Source organism: Cariama cristata, unplaced genomic scaffold (genome assembly GCF_000690535.1).
Source record: "Cariama cristata isolate BGI_N322 unplaced genomic scaffold, ASM69053v1 scaffold17523, whole genome shotgun sequence".
NCBI classification, from domain to species: domain Eukaryota; kingdom Metazoa; phylum Chordata; class Aves; order Cariamiformes; family Cariamidae; genus Cariama; species Cariama cristata.
The window spans coordinates 4,188-23,959 of NW_009609134.1; the positions used below are offsets into that span (position 1 = coordinate 4,188).

General features: G+C 45.3%; 1 protein-coding gene across 1 annotated transcript; it reads right to left on the reverse strand.

The window, feature by feature from the left end:
* Window positions 1-657: 657 nt before the first annotated feature.
* Window positions 658-18,604, reverse strand: DPP9 (dipeptidyl-peptidase 9). The gene is made up of 20 exons (XM_009697429.1): window positions 18,543-18,604; window positions 15,273-15,526; window positions 12,381-12,493; window positions 11,141-11,314; window positions 10,744-10,912; window positions 10,468-10,581; window positions 10,036-10,164; window positions 9,464-9,525; window positions 8,837-8,937; window positions 7,201-7,378; window positions 6,224-6,389; window positions 6,036-6,115; window positions 4,359-4,511; window positions 4,006-4,141; window positions 3,135-3,280; window positions 2,687-2,833; window positions 2,379-2,531; window positions 1,679-1,821; window positions 1,238-1,349; window positions 658-750 (listed from the first exon to the last, which is right to left on the reverse strand). The coding sequence occupies exons 1-20, from the start codon at window positions 18,596-18,598 to the stop codon at window positions 658-660; spliced, it is 2,679 nt and encodes an 892-aa protein (XP_009695731.1). The 5' UTR covers window positions 18,599-18,604.
* Between the last annotated feature and the right edge of the window lie 1,168 nt (window positions 18,605-19,772).

Below are 19,772 nucleotides of genomic sequence, written 5' to 3' on the forward strand. Positions count from 1 at the left end.
AGCCACTTCCTCCATCTGCTCTGCAAAATTAAACTGAAAAATAGAAAAGACTAGTGTTGCATGCTTCTGTAGAGCTCTCTTCACATCCCAGGGCTCGACATTGTCGCAGCACGGCCAGGACACAGCAGCAGCAGCAGCAGATCAGCTCCTCTGGGGCTTAACAATAGGCAGTTCTCTCTTCCCTCCCGCTCCTGGCTTAAGGCAGCTTGCTGATTCGGCTCTTCCGTTTCCAACACAGGCACTGAGTTCTTGCAGGTAAGAGTATGGGAACTGCAGAAGTGCAGTGGAAGGGGAAAAGGATGGGGGAGAGATGGACACAAACCTCAGCCTCGGGAGACAGACCACTGTCCACTGATTCCCAGGATAGAGGGAGTAGCAGCAAAAAAAGCATTAACAGCCAGGCCGGAGGAGAGGAACAGGACGAGCAGCCGAGCAGGGGCAGACCTCCAGCTTGGAAAGTGAAAGAAGGTGGCACTGTCCAAAGGGAAGGTGCCCTCCACCCTCCCCCCTCACTCGGGGCGGGGGACACCCAGCCCGGCCACAGGCACTCAGCCATTTTGTGCTCTGGGTTAGACGGCTGTCGAGGGAGGCAGTAATGGCAGGGCACAGGAGGGGGAAGGTGAGCTGTCAGTGTCCAGTTTGCAGAGGCTTGTGCTCTCAGAGGTATTCTTGTAGAAAGTGCAGCAGCGTGATTTCATAGTGCTCTCCTGACTCAGGGCACCGAATACTGTGTCTCTCGTTGGGGTAGATCTGTGCAGAAGCAGAGAGACGGGGCAGTTAGCCAGGAGCAGCTCATTCTGCATCGACAAGCCTCCCTCACGTCAGCCCTTTTCCCTCAACCCAGTCTCCATTGGGACAAACCGGTGCCAGGAAAGGTCTAAAGCACCAGCCCTGCTCCCTCACAGCGCTGGCGAGTGCTGCTGTCCGCTGGCCTCTGCTGCCATCAGCCAAGGGAGACAGCAACAGTTCAGCAGAGAAAGAAAGTTCCAGGCCTGAGGGCAGGAGCCTTGTTTGCAAATGCTTTTAGATACCCGCCACATCTGCCAGCAATGAAACAGCCACAGTGCCATCTCCCGGCCACCTCCTGGAGTCAAACCAGGCATTTATTGTCATCTACATGGCAACAAGATGCGGGAGCATCTGCCTCCACCTTCTCCCGCCCCCAGAACATACAGCAGAAAACTGTGTCTCTTTCCAGACTTAAGGGACCTTCCCACTTCACTCTTGCTCCTCCTACCTGCAGCTGGTAAGGTTTTCCAGCCCGGATTAGCTGTGATACCAGGAAGTTGGTGTGAAAAAAGTGCACATTTTCATCCAAAAAGCCATGGAGGATCAGCAAACGATTTGGCCTGGAGATGGGAGGAGAGACAGGATGAGAAACCGCATAAAAAGCCCTACAGTGGGTCTGAGCAAAGAGCTGCCAGTTGGCAAGCCAAAACCGAGGCAGCCAGAATAGTGTAAGGCCACGGACGTGGTCCTCAACCCCTCCCTGGCAGAGGGGGGCTGGGCGTACAATGCCCCAGCCTGCTGCAGAAGGCAACGAGCAGCCAGGCGAGTTAAAATTAAATGGCATCAGAATCCATCCATTCTTTTGGGATTCAGCAGAGGTGCAACTGGTGGCACCAAGCAGGACCCGGGAGCAGGTTTTTGGCAGATCACTCAGCCCCGTGGTACTCACTCATTGGGAAGCTTTTCTACGTGTAATGCCACAGAGCCAGCCTCATAACCTTGCTGGTTGTTTTCTGGGATATCCATGTACCGCTCAGTATAGCCGGTGTCATATGCCATCCAAACTGTGACAGGAGCACCTGCTATAGCAATCTGTCAAACAAATAGGTGGCAGGAGACAGCCTCAATTATCACATGCTAAAGAGTTCAAGTGTTCCCTGTTTTCCTGAAGAAGCAGGAAAAACAGGCTCTGCACTGTTCCGTCGCTCAGAGCAGGATTCTTCTACAGCAAACCCACATAAAACCCAGATTCCTCCTCCTGCTATTCCTCTTATGGTCACATGGGCAAATTCCTGCATACCAGCACTAAATGCTTCCCCTTTTCAAGGAGGACTGGTGGAATTACCCAGAAATTGTACTGGGGACTTAGGAAGGGGATTAGGAATAGTGCATCAACTAGCTCATTGGATGCTAGGCTAAGTCCTCCACTGGCAGGCACGGGGGAATGACCCCATCCTCATTGAGCCTCAGACAGGTACAACCTGGAAGCAGAATGCAGGACTGTAGCCAGGAGCTACAGGCAGGCAGGACTGAGGGATATTTTCACCTGTCCATCAGAAACATCAAGAAAAAAGCTAACTCCAGATGCCAAGAGTTACAGAAGCTGAGAGCTAAGTGTCCCAAGATGACAGCCCCATGTCCAGACTTACCTTGAAGACATTGGGTTTACATATAAGACCCATGAGGGAGAGAAAACCCCCATATGACCAGCCATGTATGGCTACCCGACTCAAGTCGATGAACCCGTATTTTTCTGCTACATAATGTAAACCTTCCACCTGGTCCTCTATCTCCACCTGACCCTAAAAGACAACAAGGAAGCTCAAGTTAGTGGCTTTCTAAATCTAGAAACTTGAGACAGAAGAGACAAGAGCAACACTCACACAGGAAATATGCAGCCAGGCAGCCTTAGAAAGAGCAAATGAGCAGAGATTCATCAACAAGAGTAGTACATTACCATTTGGTTTTTCAGGGCCCCTTCAAATTTGAGTCCTCGCTGGCATGAACCCCTTCCATCAATCACTACCACAGCATAGCCTAGGGATGCTAGCGTGTTTAGCCGTAAGTACTTAATTCCTTTGAAGGAGTTATTCACTAGCTGCACCTGCAGGAGGAAGGGAGAAAAGTTTCAGAGCTGAGTAGCTGCTTACCGGTATCTTCCTCTGTCTATACCACTGTGTAGGAGGATCCTGAGCTGGACAGCAGCCACTAATCGAGCCACCAGAGCCATGCAAATCAGACTAAATGCTGGCAAAATCATCTCAGGTCTGAAGCAGAGGTCAGAACAGAGGTCCAGTGCTCACTGCTAATCAAAGTGTAAGTCTTGATACATGCCTGAGCTACACAAAGCTCTGCCCTAGGCAGCAATCCCATGCCTGACACCAGCAGTTAATCTGGATGATTACCTGAGGACCTCCGTACACAAAGAGCACTGTGGGATGCTTCTTCCCGGGCTGGACATCATGAGGTTTGTAGACCATTCCGTAGAGCTCAACATCTGACTGAGTGCGGAAGTGAAAGATTTCAGGTGGGATGTAATCTGGGGGACAACCTGCAGGAGGAAGTTCAGATGCTAGCAATACAGTAACTGGCAGCAGGCTCTGCCTCCTACCCCACCTGAACAACCTCATTCTGTTCAAACTTGACCCTAGTCAGGGCTCTTTCAATACCAAACCACCGAGCCTTAGCAATGCCTCTCAGAGAAGCCTCTCGCTGGGAAACACAGAGCCTCTACCTGTCTGCATAGGGCAATAGGCCATACAAAGAGTGAAGGGATCACACAAGAAAGCATCATCAGGTGGGTATTCTCAGACAAGGCACTCTATGCCCCAACAGCAAGATGCGGAAGGTTAAGAACAAGGATGGGTCAAATGGCGAAAACATTTGCAGGAAGGGTTCAGGTGCCGCTGTGAGCTGTCTCTAAAACTTTAAAGCCTACAGCCTTAGAATGAAGTAGCCGCTGCATCCCAGATACTTGCCCCCCTGCCTCTTCAGACAAATCATGAATAAAGAAACACCTAAAACCATGGTCATGTAAACCCTGCACCCCGGAGCACTGCTTTTGCTCAAAGCATGAAAAAATAACATCTTAAAAGCCCATATACCATTTCCTGGATGAGCTATCCACTAGAGATATCTCCCCCACAAGATAACACAATTAATTTTCCCTTAGAGTGAAGTTACTTGGGCCGCTTCCCCCTCCATCATCTTTGGCTACCACTAGCAGGAAGAGGATCACAGACATAACGTAGCCTCGACACGTTCTATGGGACTTACTGGCTGCCTCCATCATGCTAGCCCAAAACTTGGGCTGCTTGTGGAGTGGGTCATCATCGGAGCCACTGAGCTTGTAGACGTGCACGCAAGGTGGAGTGCTCACACTGCTGTAGTGGCTGATGAACATGTCAAAGTTCTACAGATGGGAGAGAGAAGAGTTAGGGGAACAAGGTCCTTTGTTTCCCACATCTAATCTCCTCCATGCAGTTCTCAGACAAGAGCTCCCACACTTCAAGCAACCAAGACAAAGAAAACCCTCAGGACTCATTAGTGCTCATGATTCATTACCATTCCCAGTTAGGATCCCTGTCAGTCAGGAGATGAGGATGTCTTGTATCTAAGAAACAACAAACCTGGCTCATTGAACAGCTGTGGGAGAAGCCAGGACTGGTGAGTCGCACAATTTCTCCAGGAGACTCATAGCTGACTACATAGAGGTGGTGCTCCAACGGGGTGTCCTTTGTGCCTTGGAAATACACCAGCTTCGTAGTCTCATTGACCCAGATCTACGTGGAGAAGAGAAGCCTCAGCGACAGAAGGATGACAACTACTGCTCCTTTGCCAGTTCAAACAGGCTGGCCGCAGGCAGAGTCAGCTTAAAACGCAAATAGACCATGACAGACTGCTCACGGCATTAGGGACCGTACACAACACCTGTTGATATGATAGACTAGAGAACACACACGCAGCACTTACGGAGAACTGCATCTAGCCCAATGAAGTAACAAAAAGCAGTCACTCAGCTTTTTTTTAAGAGACTCAAAGCATTTGCTTACTAATGAGCATAAAAAGCTGGGCTCTGTTCCCCATAGGTGAAACTAGGAAGATTCTTCCTGTCCTATGTCTGGACTGTAAGGGTATACATGTATTTTTTCCATCAATCATGATAATGAATTCCCATTTGTGGAAGGATTGGTCTAATAGCTCTAACAGTACCAAACTTCAAGCCACATTAAATATGTTTTTAATGTCCAGATAAAGCTGCTTCTGAAAACCACCTGGTCAGGCAGGAATAGGGACTACAGCTTTTTAAATACTGCATTGATCCAGCAACATTAACTGAACTGTTTTCCACCTTACAGTTTCCAAATGCTGAAGCCCAAATGCTATTTCTGGCTAACCCACAGTTTGAAGACCACTGTGGACAGCAAAGGGGAAAAAAATATCCAACTCAATTGGCCAGAAAAGCCAGGTAGAGCCCTGTGGAGCAACAAATGCATCAAAATAATTGCTGCTAACACAATTTTAGCCATAACACATGCAGGGAAGAGCTGTGGCCAAAATCAACAGCATGTACAGTGAGAATCCACATGGGTAGGGACAGCAGGTTAATTGCAGATTGAGGAAAAGCAGCAGAAACCAAATGTATGGAGCTGTAGGCCTTTTAAAAAGCGAGAAGTGAAAATCCAGATTAATTGGAAACGAACAGATAAGGTCTTTATTTTGACAGAAATCACCTGGGAGCGTTAAAGATCAGACTGAGAGTTAAAAAATGGAACTAGGTTTCTATGAGATTAATAAAAATTCATTTCTGGCTATTCTACAACCAATAACAGATACAGTTCCTCCATATTCTAAATGGCTTTATACTCCCTAGCTGCCCTCTTCCTAAAGGCTCTACTGATGGATCAGCTAGAGACCAAGAGTTCACTCTAAGTGCTAGGACATATTTCCAATTCACAAGCACTCACTGGGGTTAAAATGCTTCGGCAAAGGCAGCAATCCCAAGCTTCCCCACAAAACAGTTCTTTGTTGCTCTTGAACCTCAGACTTGTGTCCTTTTTTATGGCCTGACTCACTCATGGGATTTACCTACGGAGCAATCTGAAGTCTGATTAAAAACGCAATCAGTTCAATGTGCACTGGACTACAGCACTTCTGGGGAAAGCAGAGGCAGCAATAAAAAGAGAAACAAAATGAAGCTTAAGTAGTTCTAGCTGGTCCCAGGCGTAACAGAGGGCGTAGGCCAGGACCGTGGGCAGACAATGCAGAGCTGTAACATTGCAAGAGAGAATCAAAATAACTACTACCTTTGATCCATGCCTCGCCAACACCTCCCATTCCCCACCAGTCAGGGCAATCTCCTCTTTGATAGGACATTTGAAATCATCTAGAAGAAATAACAAGAGAATAAATCACTGCCTTCCCCAAAAGACAACACAGGCAAATCAGAGAGGGAGCTCCCAAAGCTGAAATGCCGACAAAGTGCAGCTCTTACCCTCACTATGGACGTACGGCTGCACCCAGTCATAGCTGCCTTGCTTTAGGACCGCTGTGACTCTGTACAGGTGACAGAACCCTGTTTTGCATTCATTGGCTCGGATAAAGCAGAGTTCTTCCTCCTCTCCCTCCGGTTGGATGAAAGGATAGAAGATATCATGAACCTGTCACACAAGGCAAAAGACTCACGAGTGATTTGTACTGAGACAGCAGAGACATAGCCAGGGGAGTCAGTGCTAAACTACTGGGCTTTCAAAGGAAAGGAGAGGGGGGAGATATATCTCAGATGAGCAGCTAGTGGGAAAAAGCCATTCCATACTTTCCTATTACTACAAAGAAACTCTAGGCCCATGTAGAAGACCATGTGCTCTGGGCTTTCCATGGCTATCACTGAAACCAGCACCAGTCTTGCCTCTGAGCTAGCATTTCAGCTAGGTGAGTCCCACCAGGTGGTTGCTATTTCAACACCCTTAGGAATGCCATGTTATGAACTTCAGGCCCCTTTGTCATTTCAGTACCAAGATGCTTAATCTTAGAGGCTGAAGTTTATTCCCTGTCCCCTATGCCCACTACCTACCTAAAAAAGTACAACAAATTCCAGGGATTAGGGTTGCTCATGCTTCAAGAAGCCATTTGATCTTGTAATAAAATACCCCCAAAAGAATGACAGTGTTACATCCAAAAGTGTCAGTGTCCAAAGTGCCTGCGTTCACCAAGAATGTTAGCAAGAATTAAACGAACAGTTCCAACTGCAACGAGATGGCAGGATCCTCATCTCTTCCAGTGCTGATGGCATGGGAGTCCTTCTCATGGCTTTATCAAACCCTCTGAATTAACAACAAATCTGGCACTATTGAGTAGCAAAGCAGTCTGCTCGCGCATGGACTAAACTGGATACACAGCCAACATGAAAATGGTTAACTGGGGGGGAAGAAGGGGCAGCCTGTGTCCTCCTCCCAGCACCGAGCCTCTTACATTTATCCACACATCAGTGGTTTCTTCATAGATCACAAATGGCTGGACATTTTCTGGCACAGTTTTGGCAAATTCAGCACGCTGCTCCTCATTTTCTGGGACTGGAATAAAGAGTGCTGGAGGCAAAAGGATTAGCTGCAGCCGCTGCTGAGGTCTGTCTAGGAACATAGCCCAGGCACTGGGGAAAGAAGTTGGAGGTGAATGTCAGTACCACAAAATAGATGTCCCTTTCTAACACTCAGAACATGCAACCCTTTTTCCCCCCGCTGGCAGAAAGGATTTAGGCATCTGAATGCAAAGCTTTTCTCATCATCGCTGCTTTCTAATCTCCTGGAAGCTTTGCCAAGAAACATGTATTGCCAGACATCTCTGGTATTTCACAGGGGTATCGTTCAGACAAGATGTCTGACAGATTTGCCAGAGTGTCTATTCCAAGGGAGCACTGTTAACAGAACCCTGTCTCCAGAATGTAACTCCTCCTCGGACAGCCCCTCCATCAGGAAGCACTATTTGTTTTCTAGCAAGCTCCTAACGAGCTGAAGTGATCACTCTTAAAGCGATCCATTTGTAGTTTCCTCGTTGCACGCTGCACTAGCAGGGAAAGGCACAGACCTAAGACAACTGCCAAGTGAAGGAGTCGCTTCAGTCTCAGCCTTGTTCCTCTCCAAGGAGAGTCATTTGAAGTGGTGCTGCACTGCAGGCCTCTCAACATGACAGATGGCAAGCCACCGCTGCATAGTGCGGCTACCCCAAGGCCTGGAAGTGCATCAAGGGAAGTTTCATCGTTAAGACAGATTTTCAAAAGAGCCAGTTCTCCCTAGCATCTCAGTGACTGTGGATTTCATGAACTGATATATTCAGCACATTTAGATAAGCTCTGGTGCAGAACATAAGAACCACCTATGGGATTACCTTCTGTAAAGCTGTATGAATTTCGTTTGCAGAGCAGAAAATTAATGATGAGTTACAGAATGCAATCTTCAAAGACTGCTAAGTCACCTTAACTTGATCTGCACAGAAACTAGTTAACAGTCAAGCAAGCTTTTGAGGGGAAAAAATTAAGAGTTTTAAAATTACAAGCCAATCAGATTGGTGTGAATTCTGTAACTCTTCAGGCAAGGCTGGCCAGCACAAAACTGTGTATCACATTTGGAGCAAAACCGAGCTATGGGAGCACACTGGTCACAGAGCAATCTTTCCCCTTGTACACACTGCACAAAGGACTTAGCACCATGCAAACTGCTTGCTTTCCCACGATACATTTGGCATTGATCACAAACTGGACCAACGAACAATGATAAAACTGCTTACAGTACATTCTCATTAAAAAAAATGTACTTGTGTTAAACATCTTCAACTCAAAAGAATTCCCTAGGACTGGCTGCTTAATATATCAATGTCATTTAACTTTGTGGTTGTGAGTTAAACCCCACAGCTTGTCACTCTGGTCTACATTTGATTAATTCCTACTCTTAGGATGTTATAACACTGAAGAAGCCAAATATTCATGTGCCATTTCTGGCACTCATGGCTTTAAAAACAGGTCATGACTACAACACAAAGCATGTCGAGGGCCTGCAATAGTTCAGCCAGGGAAGCCCTTGGGAGCACTAATCTGGAAGAAAAACGTATGTACTATTTGCCGTCTCGGGTCCATCCAGCACGGGCAATGTACTCCACAGTCGGAAACAATGCAGCAAATGGTTGCACCAGCTCCTTGTCCTGAGCACACACGATCTGCAGCAAAAAGAAGGTCCAATATCAAAATCAGACTGCTACCAGACCTCCTCACCTCCTCAGTGAAACAGGAGAATAAGGAAGTTTAACTACTGGCATCAGCAAGGGCCAGGCCAGGAGAAGCAAGCCCTTCTACAAATGGCAGGAAGAGAAGGGAAAAACAAGCTTCAAAGCAAAATGATTTTGGCATTCAGCCACAGAAAAGGACACAGCCAGGGACTGAAGCCCAGGATTAGATTGGGCTTCAACCCTCCTGCCCTACTATTGACAATGTGGTTATACCAGGCTAAGCCTCCTTCTCTCTTTCCTCCCCTTTCCCAGCTGTGTCTCCACCAGAAAAATACTTCACAGCATTTTAAAGCTTTTCTGTTTCTTGGACAGACACATTATAGAACCAGGTGTTACAAGAGCATGAAAACAAAGGTTAACCCTATCTAGGATTTCTTAGTGACCTTGTCTTAATTCTAGGGAGCTTCAGAAGCAGTTAGCCCTCCTGTGCAGTATCCCATTCTGAGTTATCACTTACCTTACCCTTGCTGTCTGTTTTAAATTCTGCCAGTTTCAATGTAATCTTGGGGTTTTTGCTGCCTGCAGAGAAGGAGTGAAAGAATACCAGGATGACCAACTTGAACACTCCATGCTCATACACAATACAGCTTCTAGAGAAGAACTGACCCTGGTCCTACTAAAATGGCTGTGTATGAACGTAGAAATATCAAATTATGTATGTGAGCAAACACCACTGTAATCACAAGATTCATTCTGGGTATAGGAAAAGTATGCTTTTGCCTTGCCTAGTTGGCTGTGCATGTTCTCAGGAGGGAGAGCAAAGATGGGATTCAAAGTGTATTCCATGATAGGCCACCAGATATATTCTATTTTCTCAGCAATCCTTTCATTCAAGCTGAACTTTAAATCCCTTTCCCTTCTTGCAGCAGATTTTGGGCTCAGAGACTCAATTAGGGCTCAACATTTACAACCAGCTTCTACATCCTAGTAAGTACCCAGATCAATCATGCAAAGTTTACGGCACAAATTCCACTGCTGCTGCAGCAGGAGTCAAGAGTTGCATTAGCAGCCCCGTGATATTTCACTTACCTGTCCTGGGGTACCGATAGGAGTCTGTTTTTCTCTCCTCCAAGGCAGGTGAAGGAACATGAATTATCTCCACCTCTGACTCATCCACTTCCTCATATAAGATCCGCAGTGTTTTTAAATCCTCTGAACCTAGGACAGATAGTAAGCGTATTTGCTACAGTGTTTTCCAGCTGTTTTTGACTTGCCTGGAGCACTGCAGCAGCACACTCTGGTGCAGAGCATACATCTCCTGTAAAGCCACAGCTCCTAGTGACCACCTGCAAATACTCCTCAGAGCACAATTATAATCCCTCAGTGTTTTGTTCCTTCAGGTGGCCTCCCCAGAAACAGACCAAACCCAGACCAAAGGAAAACCTTGCTCAAAATATCATTTGTAGCTGGGGTCGGCAGCAGTTACAGCATCAGAATTTGATAAGCAGAACGCTGACTGACCTTCTGTGGAAGCTGTGGGACACCACCAATAGCCCGTGAACCGATCAAACTCCTCCTGAATGACAAAAGTGGCTACACCAGCAGACTTGGGGTCATCAAGAACATTGGATAAGCCTGGAGAGGAACAAAGAAGAGACTGCATTTACATCTCCTTGGAAAAACCTGATCCAAAAGAAGAATGTACTTGTGAGAAATAAGCCATGAAGACAGGAGCCCTTCTAGACCAAATTTGTCAGAAGGAATTTCCTTTTGAATCTCGCAAGAAGCACCAGTTACCTTTATGGCAGTATGTCATCCGCTTCTCCTCTCCCGTCTCAATATTTGCTACCCACAGGTCATTGTTATTAATAAACGAAAAGAAGGCAGGGTCAGCAGGGCAAATCTTGGGATCCATTCGTGGCCCTGTGCACTGAGTCTTGATCTCCAGAGGCTTCATTGGAGACACCTACAGCAACAGACATGCAAACAGCTCTGTACCAAATCAGCTTCCAACTCTAAGGAAGGAAGGTCTAAACCACAGACACAGTACAGCCCACGAAATGAGAGCAAACATAGCCCTGACAGGACATAAGAGGAATGACCATAACCAAACAGATGCAGGTGTATAGCCATCTCCAACCAAAACCGTTAAGTCCTTTTCAGGTGATATTCATAAAATCACTAGTGGACTCACCATGAAACCATTCTTGCCCCCATCTCGACAATGAAAGAGGCTGTTGCTGGCCTGGAAGAGGAATAGGCCACTCTCACTGTGGAAATCATAAGATGTTATACCAAAGACACCAAGTCGCTTGCGTTCCCTCAAGAGTTCCTCTTCTCTAGAATACATCCCATGATGAGGGGTTGCCTAGTATTGAAGGAAAGGAGAATCTGAAAGAATCTGCAAGGGGAGAAACTTTCACAGAACAGGAATGCTCCAAGACTGGCACCAGCTAGTCTGTGAATGCCCAAAATACAACATACCAGCCAAAACCTGCCAGCAGTCTTACCATACAGGTCCATAACTACTGTACTCTAGGCTACAGGTGTGGTCCGGGAGGACTAAACCAACCACATGCCCCAAAGCTCCCTCTACATGAGGGATGAATTGTGAATCTGTCATTTCTGCAGTTGGCACTTCAGCATGAACAGAGGACAGCTGCACTTGCTCTGCTTATGCAAATCAGATGTAACCAATTAACTTAATGACATTATCTACAGCCTTCACAAACAGTTTCCATGTCAGACACTGCAAACAAAAGCTCTTCCGGGGATCTTGAATTACCCTGAAGAGGACTAGCAACCCAAATGGGGTCAAGAGAGCTAAATTCTTTTCCGCCGGGAACCTTTTTAGTAAGGAAGAGAGACCAACACCATCCACTCTCTTCTTCATCAATGCTATTAGTGACAAAGGACATTAAGATACTGAAATCAGGGAGGGGAGAATTCACTCCCATTCTGATTCACTTGCAGTAGAGCGTAGGGCAGAAGGAGCAGTTTAAATTCAACTCTCCTGACTTCCTTAAAAGCAGGAAAGATAACAGACAGGCATTCCACCGAGCACATCAACAAACATGGCCAGAGCCCAGACAAGTAACCCAGAAGAAAGGTGCGCTGTTCTGATTGCATATAATTTGAGGTAGACTACAGGCTAGTTTACAGCGTTCTCTTTGCTAGGTCAGCCCTTTGCTTGCCACATCAACTGCTGTTTCATGCTCACTCCCAGCTTCATTCCACACAGAAGTGACTAGCTTGTATTACGGAGCAAAGCAATTCTCGATACTACATTCCTACCAATACCATTCTCCTTGTCTTACACGCTGCCACGCTATTATCTCTACTGTTCAGCAGAGTAGTACCCACCCTTCCAGCCCCACAACATCAGCCAGTTTTCCCCAGCACTGTCAACCCAGGCTTCTCACGCTTCGGCTTACCTGAAAGTGATCCAGCATCTGTTTCCATGACAAGAGTAGCAAGGCCTCCTTCCGTACCTTTTTGGGAATCTCTGAGTAAAGAAGGGAATTCTCTCGGCTACCATACGGCATTCCTATCAGGAGGACAAAAGCATCGTCCTACCTAAGATTAGTTAGCCAGGACAAAGACGACTAAGAGCAAATTGAAAAAAAAGTCTGATCACAGAGGGGTTGGGGCTGTCCAGAGGCTCTTACCAGCTGTCATTCCCAAGCAGTTCTCAGTTCAATCACAGAATAATACCTAAATTATTTAACTTTAGATATTCATTTATTTAGAAATTTCCCTAAGCAAGATTTAACACTAAACAACCTCTTCAGAACTGGTCACATCCAACTTTCCTCTCTGTGGACTGTTCAACCCATGGCCTAGATCCACTCTAAAAAAGCCACTCCCTGAATGGGTGACTCAACATTACTCTCCACATTTCTCAGCCAGAAATTTGCTACAGGGATCTCATTCAGGCCAGCGCAGCAGCCTGCAAGAGGGGAAGAAAAAGCCTGGAAGCTCCAGAGAGCCCAGGCAAATGTGGAACAGTATACTCCATAGTCAAAAGACCACGTCATTTTACATAAGCCTTTGACTGCGGTTATCAAATAAGCTACTGGCCTTCATTCAATTTCCAAAACAACCATGGAAAATAAAATATCCTGACACACGATTTTGGCAGTTTCAACAAAATCAAAGATCATGAACTTGCCCTCTACGTATGCTGTAGAGACTCCCTAGATCAGAATTTTGTACAGGAAATGTGCCCTGATATTGCCTACTCTGCACATGTTCTGGGCAGAACAGAAAGATTTCTGAGCCAGTTAAGCCAGCAGTACAGTTACTTAAAATTAAAACTGAAATATTAATAAGCGCTCAGGAAGCAATGCAATATGTGAGCATATAATCCTCAGAGATACAGAAACACCAAAGTGCTGAGCATGTGGTGTTTAACATAAGCAGCATCTGCCATGATACAACATAAAATTCTATGGGGACAGCCCAGGAATGATTTAAGATGTCCAAACAGAAAAAACACGCAGATAGGAACAAATTACTACATATATACATATTTAACACTCACGTGACTGTGACCTGGACTTCCTTTCCCCTTCTATTAGTACTTTCTACAATGACCTCAGGCTGACTACAATCAATCAGCATTTACAAGAAAAATACTGCCTTCCTCCCCAAAAGACATTATACTTTGCTCCCAAGTGAAGAAAAGTATTCAATCCCTACAGTAAACTTCTTCAGAAGTCTTCATCCTACTCCTTGGCATACAGCCACTAACAATATTCAGGTAAAAACTAGAAAATATTACTTAATGTTGGGAGAGTAATAGCATGCTGAAGTTAAACACTTATGAACTGCTGAAATGGGTTCTGAGTATTTAACAGCACACAGTATTCAACTCAAAAGATGCTCATTATGGCAAAAGAAAGAACCAGTGTTTACCCTGTATTAGGAACGCCTGAGAAGAGGTACCGCAGTATTACCTGGCAGATATCGATCTTAAGTATTACCTGGCAGATAGTGATCTTAAATGATTGATCAATCTGCTTTATGCTCTGCACATTTCCCTAAGGAAGAGAACACTGAAAAGACACTTGTGTATCTTCATTCCTGATGGCTCCTATCACAGTCACACCCGTGGAGAACATCAACCAGCCAGTAGCTGGTCTGGTTGTCATTGCATACAAGAACAACATTAAAATTTGTTTAAATTAGCCACTTAGATCCTTAGTTCTTTAGTCATCCAGATTAAAAACTGTATCAAAGTCAACTTGGCCTTGAAATACATTCAGCTTTAAATCAAGTCTCACTGTTCAGACTCAACAAGAAAAATATGCTAAGTCTGGATACTGCCCTTTACAGGAGCGCACTTGTGTCATAAGAATATATGAGGAACTAGAACAAATCAAGTTACTGACACACAGGGACTGCTTAATGACAAAATAAATCAGTCCCTCAAATCCAGCATCCTATCTCCTACAGTGACCTAAACTCAACAACTCAGAAGAGAAAAAAAAAGGTCACTTCAGGAAACCAGTCACTGTATGGAGTTGCACATTAGGCAATTTCTTTACTGGCCCAGTAACGATCAGCTCATGCCCCAAAGCATAACAAACTCTTTATAGTCTATAAAGCTCCCATGTTAACAACCACGAAATCATCCAGTTACTAAAATCCAACCACTCGGTCACTAATTACATTGTGGCTCCAACTATAATGAGGGACCTGTACAACACAGTGTTCTGCTGTCTTTCAATCCTACTGTAAGGAAGAAGATATTTCCCTGCGAATACCATTAATAGTTTATTCCCACCCAAACTCCCCCCCTTGAAAGTGTTCTACCTACATGGTACTATAGGGAGCAAATAATAAAATAATATTTATATATTTTTTTATGCATATAAAAAATTATAGTCATTATGGACAGCAAATTCCTTGCAAAGTCAGTCTGGTTGATCAATCAAGTAAATCCCATTTCTCCTAAGCTATAGAGGCACAAGATAGTCCTGAATTTGATGTCCATCCCTCCTCTTGCCTCATCATCTGGACTGACCTGTGTTGCGAAAGGACGCTGCATTTACAGCTCCATCATGAGGTAGGTCTGGCTAGCCAACACTTCCCCTTGTCGCTAAGCAGAAAGGCTGTGGTTAAAGAGCTTGTTTGGGACTGGAGAGGTCTCTGCTCAAGGTTTGCACACTCAATCTATAGCAAAGCCTGGAAGGGAGCAATGTTACTTAATCTCAGTTCCCCCATCTCATAAACGGGGATACTTCCCACCCTTTTCCTTGCCTGTTTGGATTGGAAACTCTCCCGTAACATATTCACACCCGGTGTCTGGCATGCTGGCTTACCCAGGTAATAAAGACGATGAGAGTGCGGGCTGGACTCTTCTGTTTTCCGGACAAACTGGAAATCATGGGGAGCTTTGTTCACTATCATGCCTGAATACTTCCTGCTGCTGTGAATAATGTCACGCAGCCCATCCCAAGAATGCTTTTGCACCTGGAATTGGGAAGGCACATCCTCCATCTCGACCACTTCAGAGCTGTCTGATAACGCGTCCACTGCAGTCATCCTCTCTTCCCCTTCAGAACTGGACAAAAAACTGAGGGAGGAGTTGAGGGAGAGAATTGAGCCTTAAAATCAAACAGGCACATTTTGTTGCTTAGAGAAAGCTCTAAGCATGGAACAAGCTTAAGAGAGTAGGCACTCCTTGAACTACAGATATGAGCATTCTCTGTACTCAAAGATTACATTTTAAACATACATTGACATATTGAAAGGAAAAGTCCACCCCCCATCCCATATTGAGTCCTGTAAACGAAGATGCTAACCTCAAAAGACTCACTCTCCCAGGACTAGTTCTAGAAATAAGCTGTTAAAGGAAGTACAAGCAGCAGATTCTGGTGCAGAAAACAATCAGCTTGACTCAAAGGAAAACCACCCCAGGAATTTGGATGGATAAGTCATCAAAGCTATGACCTATTGTAAAGGCACATAAATTTCTGCCCTGGAAGACCACAAAAGTGAAGTCCCCTTCCTGTCCCAAAGGAAAGCCTGCTCATCACTTGGAGAGAGAGATTTAAGCCCAAGCACAGCACCTCACTTACCTGAAGAGCTATTGCAGCCAGGAATGAAGTAGGAGAGATGGCAAAACAGGAAGAAAACAGTGCAACTGTCTTTGCTAACAGAAAGAAGACAGCAGTAACAGACCGTGGTCATATCCTGCAAAACGTGGCACACATTCCTCATACATTTCCAAGCTAGCAGTTATTGAAGGAGAGTCTACAAAAAACACCTCCACATGCAACTACAGCAACTGTTAATTTGAGGAGAGGTGGACTAACAGACTTGCCCAAGGTCAATGATGTTATCTATTGCAAAGCAGGAATAAGCTTTGGACTAGGGAAACCAGTTTTTGTTACCCCATTCAAGAAGCTGGATTTCCCTCCATGAGGACATTTTAGTTGTTTTGGGGATACGTGGGAGAATGTCACAAAGAATTGCAAAAGAACTTCAGTTTACTGAAGAAATTAGCCTGGAGAAGTTTGCTCCATGGAGACAGAATCGCTACCTTTGACACAGCATCAAGACAGCAAACCAGTGACTAAGGATTACACCAAAAAAGGCCTTGTCCTCAGCAGTCCCAAGCTTTACATTTTCAAATTAAATTTTTCTTGAATGCTGCCTGTCGTTTGGGACAGTGACCTGCATTCTGACAGGAGAACAGCTTCTGAAGATGTAGCTGTCATACTTAAGGATTAAGCAAGAATTACACATAAACCAAATCTCAAAGACTTCAGCCTCAGTAAGATGCAAAATGAGTTCTTTCTCCCAGCGAAAAGGCTCAGGGGAAAGCAGAAGGATGGTTATTTGTATCACCACAAGAAAACACTCGCCTCTGCCCATTTTCGACCATTTTTCAGGAGAATCCCGAGTGTTCCTTGAGGATTCCCCACCAGCTTGCACCTTCTAACAAACTCTCGAAAATGAAGTTCTCACCTAGTTTGACATCTTACGCAATTATGGCAGGAGATCAGCAAACCTAAACCAAAGTACATCTGGACTTCCTTAAACTACAGGCACATGGTACAAGGGCTGTAAATATAACCATATCTTCAAACTGTTAAGTCCCTAAATTGTACAAAATATGTGAATAACACCACAAGAACAAGCTCCTGAAATAAATCTGTAGGTACTCCTGGTACCTACTGCCCAGCAGTAAATCCACAGAAAATGAATAAAGAAGAGTATTTTCCAATCAAAGCCGGGCAGGAAGCCCAAGTAAAACCACAAAAGAGAACGTGACGGGATGTTCTAAGACTGCGAGTGTGTCTGTGGCCTCTACTGCCTATATCCAGGGTCTCCATTACAGCAACTAAAATCACATCCGAATGCAGAAGTTTTGACTGTCAGAAACACATGACAGGAAGACCACAAAACCCCATAAACTGGGTACAATTCTCTCAACCCAATCCCACCACAGGTCAAGTCAGTCAATTAAAAGAATCTGGCTTTGGCCTGACCCTTAGGTTACTCTCACTCAGCCAGTGAAACTGTCTTACTTAGCCAGCTTGACTCCTCACTAGGGAAAGTTGCACTTTTAAGGGCTCAAAACAGCACCCAAATGTAATACTGATAACTGTCCCAAATTGAACTGGAGGCTGGAGTCCCTTCCAAACTATATTGCCATCATTTTTTGATTCACTAGGGAAGTGAAAGGCACAACTTTTAGCTTGGTACTGTTCTCATCCTGGTGATTTTGACACTAGAACAGAGAGGAGTAGCAGGATAAGCAAAGTAGCTATCACACAAAGTTACATGGAAGTGTTGGGAAATACCGCTATCATAGCTGGAGTGTGGTGGAGTCTCACAAAACTTAGGTCCTGACATGATGCGGAGTAAAAACAAAAATCCAATTGTTTCATCTGTTGCTACAGCCATCTCTTGGACAAAATGTAGCAAGTATTGGGCAACAACACATACGTAAGAAAACAAGTATAACGAGTAACTTAGATCTAACTGAAATTGCAGAGTGAATTTTGGGATTAAATTATTCAAAGGTGAGTTGGATCAAGACACAAATTTTAACCATCTTATTCTTAGATGGTCTTGAAACTTTGGCATCAATGTAGTGCACCTGAGATTTACACCTTACTGGGAAACCACTGTTCCTTACAGTCCTCACGCTGATGCACTGATTTAGATGATTCCGTGTTGCTGCAGAAGCACTGCTAACTCCACTCCCAAAAACATCTAACTATCCCTTGGAGGTCTTTTTCATGCTTTTTCTGCCCTGTCTGGCCAGGTTAGATGGATCAGGCATACATCCACCAAGCCCTCCTTCAGGGGGAATGCGTTAGTCTGAAGACAACAAGCAAGCACAGGTGGGACATCAGCACAGGGAAAAAAAAAATTGTAAGGCTTGGAATTGGAAGTCAGTGAAACAAGTTATCTTCCTGAGTCACTTCCTGACCCACAGATCCTGACACAGAGCTCCCCGGGCAGAATTATATACTTGGGATTCTTCAGAAGCCTCATTCACTCCAAGAAGTGCTTATTGCTCTGTCCCACACAACCTAAAGGTCAATAAAGGCCCTGGGAGTAACTGGGACACATACCTTCTCCAACTTCCTGCAGTCTCGTTTTCCAGACGAACCCTCTTTATCTTCTGCATTAACTACTCAGCAAGCTGGGCAGGACAGGAAACTGGGAAGGAAGAGGAAAAAAAAAAAAAAGCAAATTTCGTATAACTGCAGTTTCTCCCGTCACAGGAATAAGGCTGTATAAAAGCATCCTCCATAGGACACATTTCCAACTGAGCGGGGAGACGCAAACAGAATCCTTGGTTTGCGCTTTACAGTCCCAATCTGTTCTGCCAGCACATGCTGGATATTAACAGCCCAGATAAATCTGAGAGAGACTTCTTCACTTGAACAATGTGACTCAGTGAACTGTGTGGCCTTCCTCTTTCTTTCCTAAAAAAATTCTTCTTAAAAATCTGAGAATCCTCCATACTGACCCTTCCTTTCATTCCCCTCCCAAAAATCCTGAAATTATTGGAAGTATCAAGTACTAAGAATTGAGAAAACAGAGGTCTGGTCCACACACTTACAGGCAAGAGTCAAACAAAGGACACCATAAGGAGCCAGACAGAGGGTCAGCAGCCCCACTACCAAGAGCGTCACAGTCCCACCTCGGACATAAAAACCACATTTATCTTCCAAGTCAGACTACTGCTTCCCTCTGCCGCAGCCTGATGCCACCAAGGAACCCTGGCTCACCACACAAGCCCATTTTCCATGAGCGTAAGAAGGCGCTACCTTCACTGTCGTCCTCTCTACCCAAGTACACCGAAGTACAAACATCTTTGTCTCCTCTTCAAGAGAGCTCTGAATCACAGACACACCCGAGACCTGCCACTATCTTTTGCCAAGGCCCCTGGTCTGCCCAAACAGCCATTTCTCCACCAAAACTGCACTCACAGGGGATCAGGAGAGACAAAGCATCACAAAGAAGCGTCAGCAGTGAAGCTCTTAAACTGCAGAGGGGAACGGAGAGGGATGAAGTAGCAGCATCCAGTAATTTAAGGACAATTTTCCATACAAGCACAAAGGGCAACAGGAGCGATGCTCAGGAATGCTGAGTAACCTGGTCTGATCTCACAGCTGACCCTGCTTTGAGCAGGGCGTTGGACTAGAGACTTGCCGAGGTCCCTTCCAAGCTCGGTTTTATCCAAATCTTCTGTGATTTTAATGATTAAGAGGAATATCTCACCCTCATCCCACCCACCACAGCTCACACATTTCACAGAGAAAAGGAACAATAACATCCTCCGATGCTGAACCCAG

Excerpts from the sequence above, each read along its gene's own strand:
- DPP9 (XM_009697429.1), bottom strand. The coding sequence starts at position 18,598 with ATGCAGAAGATAAAGAGGGTTCGTCTGGAAAACGAGACTGCAGGAAGT. Across the intron at positions 9,526-10,035 it reads CTATCGGTACCCCAGGACAG|GCAGCAAAAACCCCAAGATT; the intron begins GTAAGTGAAATA and ends CCTTCTCTGCAG. Across the intron at positions 751-1,237 it reads GAAAACCTTACCAGCTGCAG|ATCTACCCCAACGAGAGACA; the intron begins GTAGGAGGAGCA and ends GCTTCTGCACAG.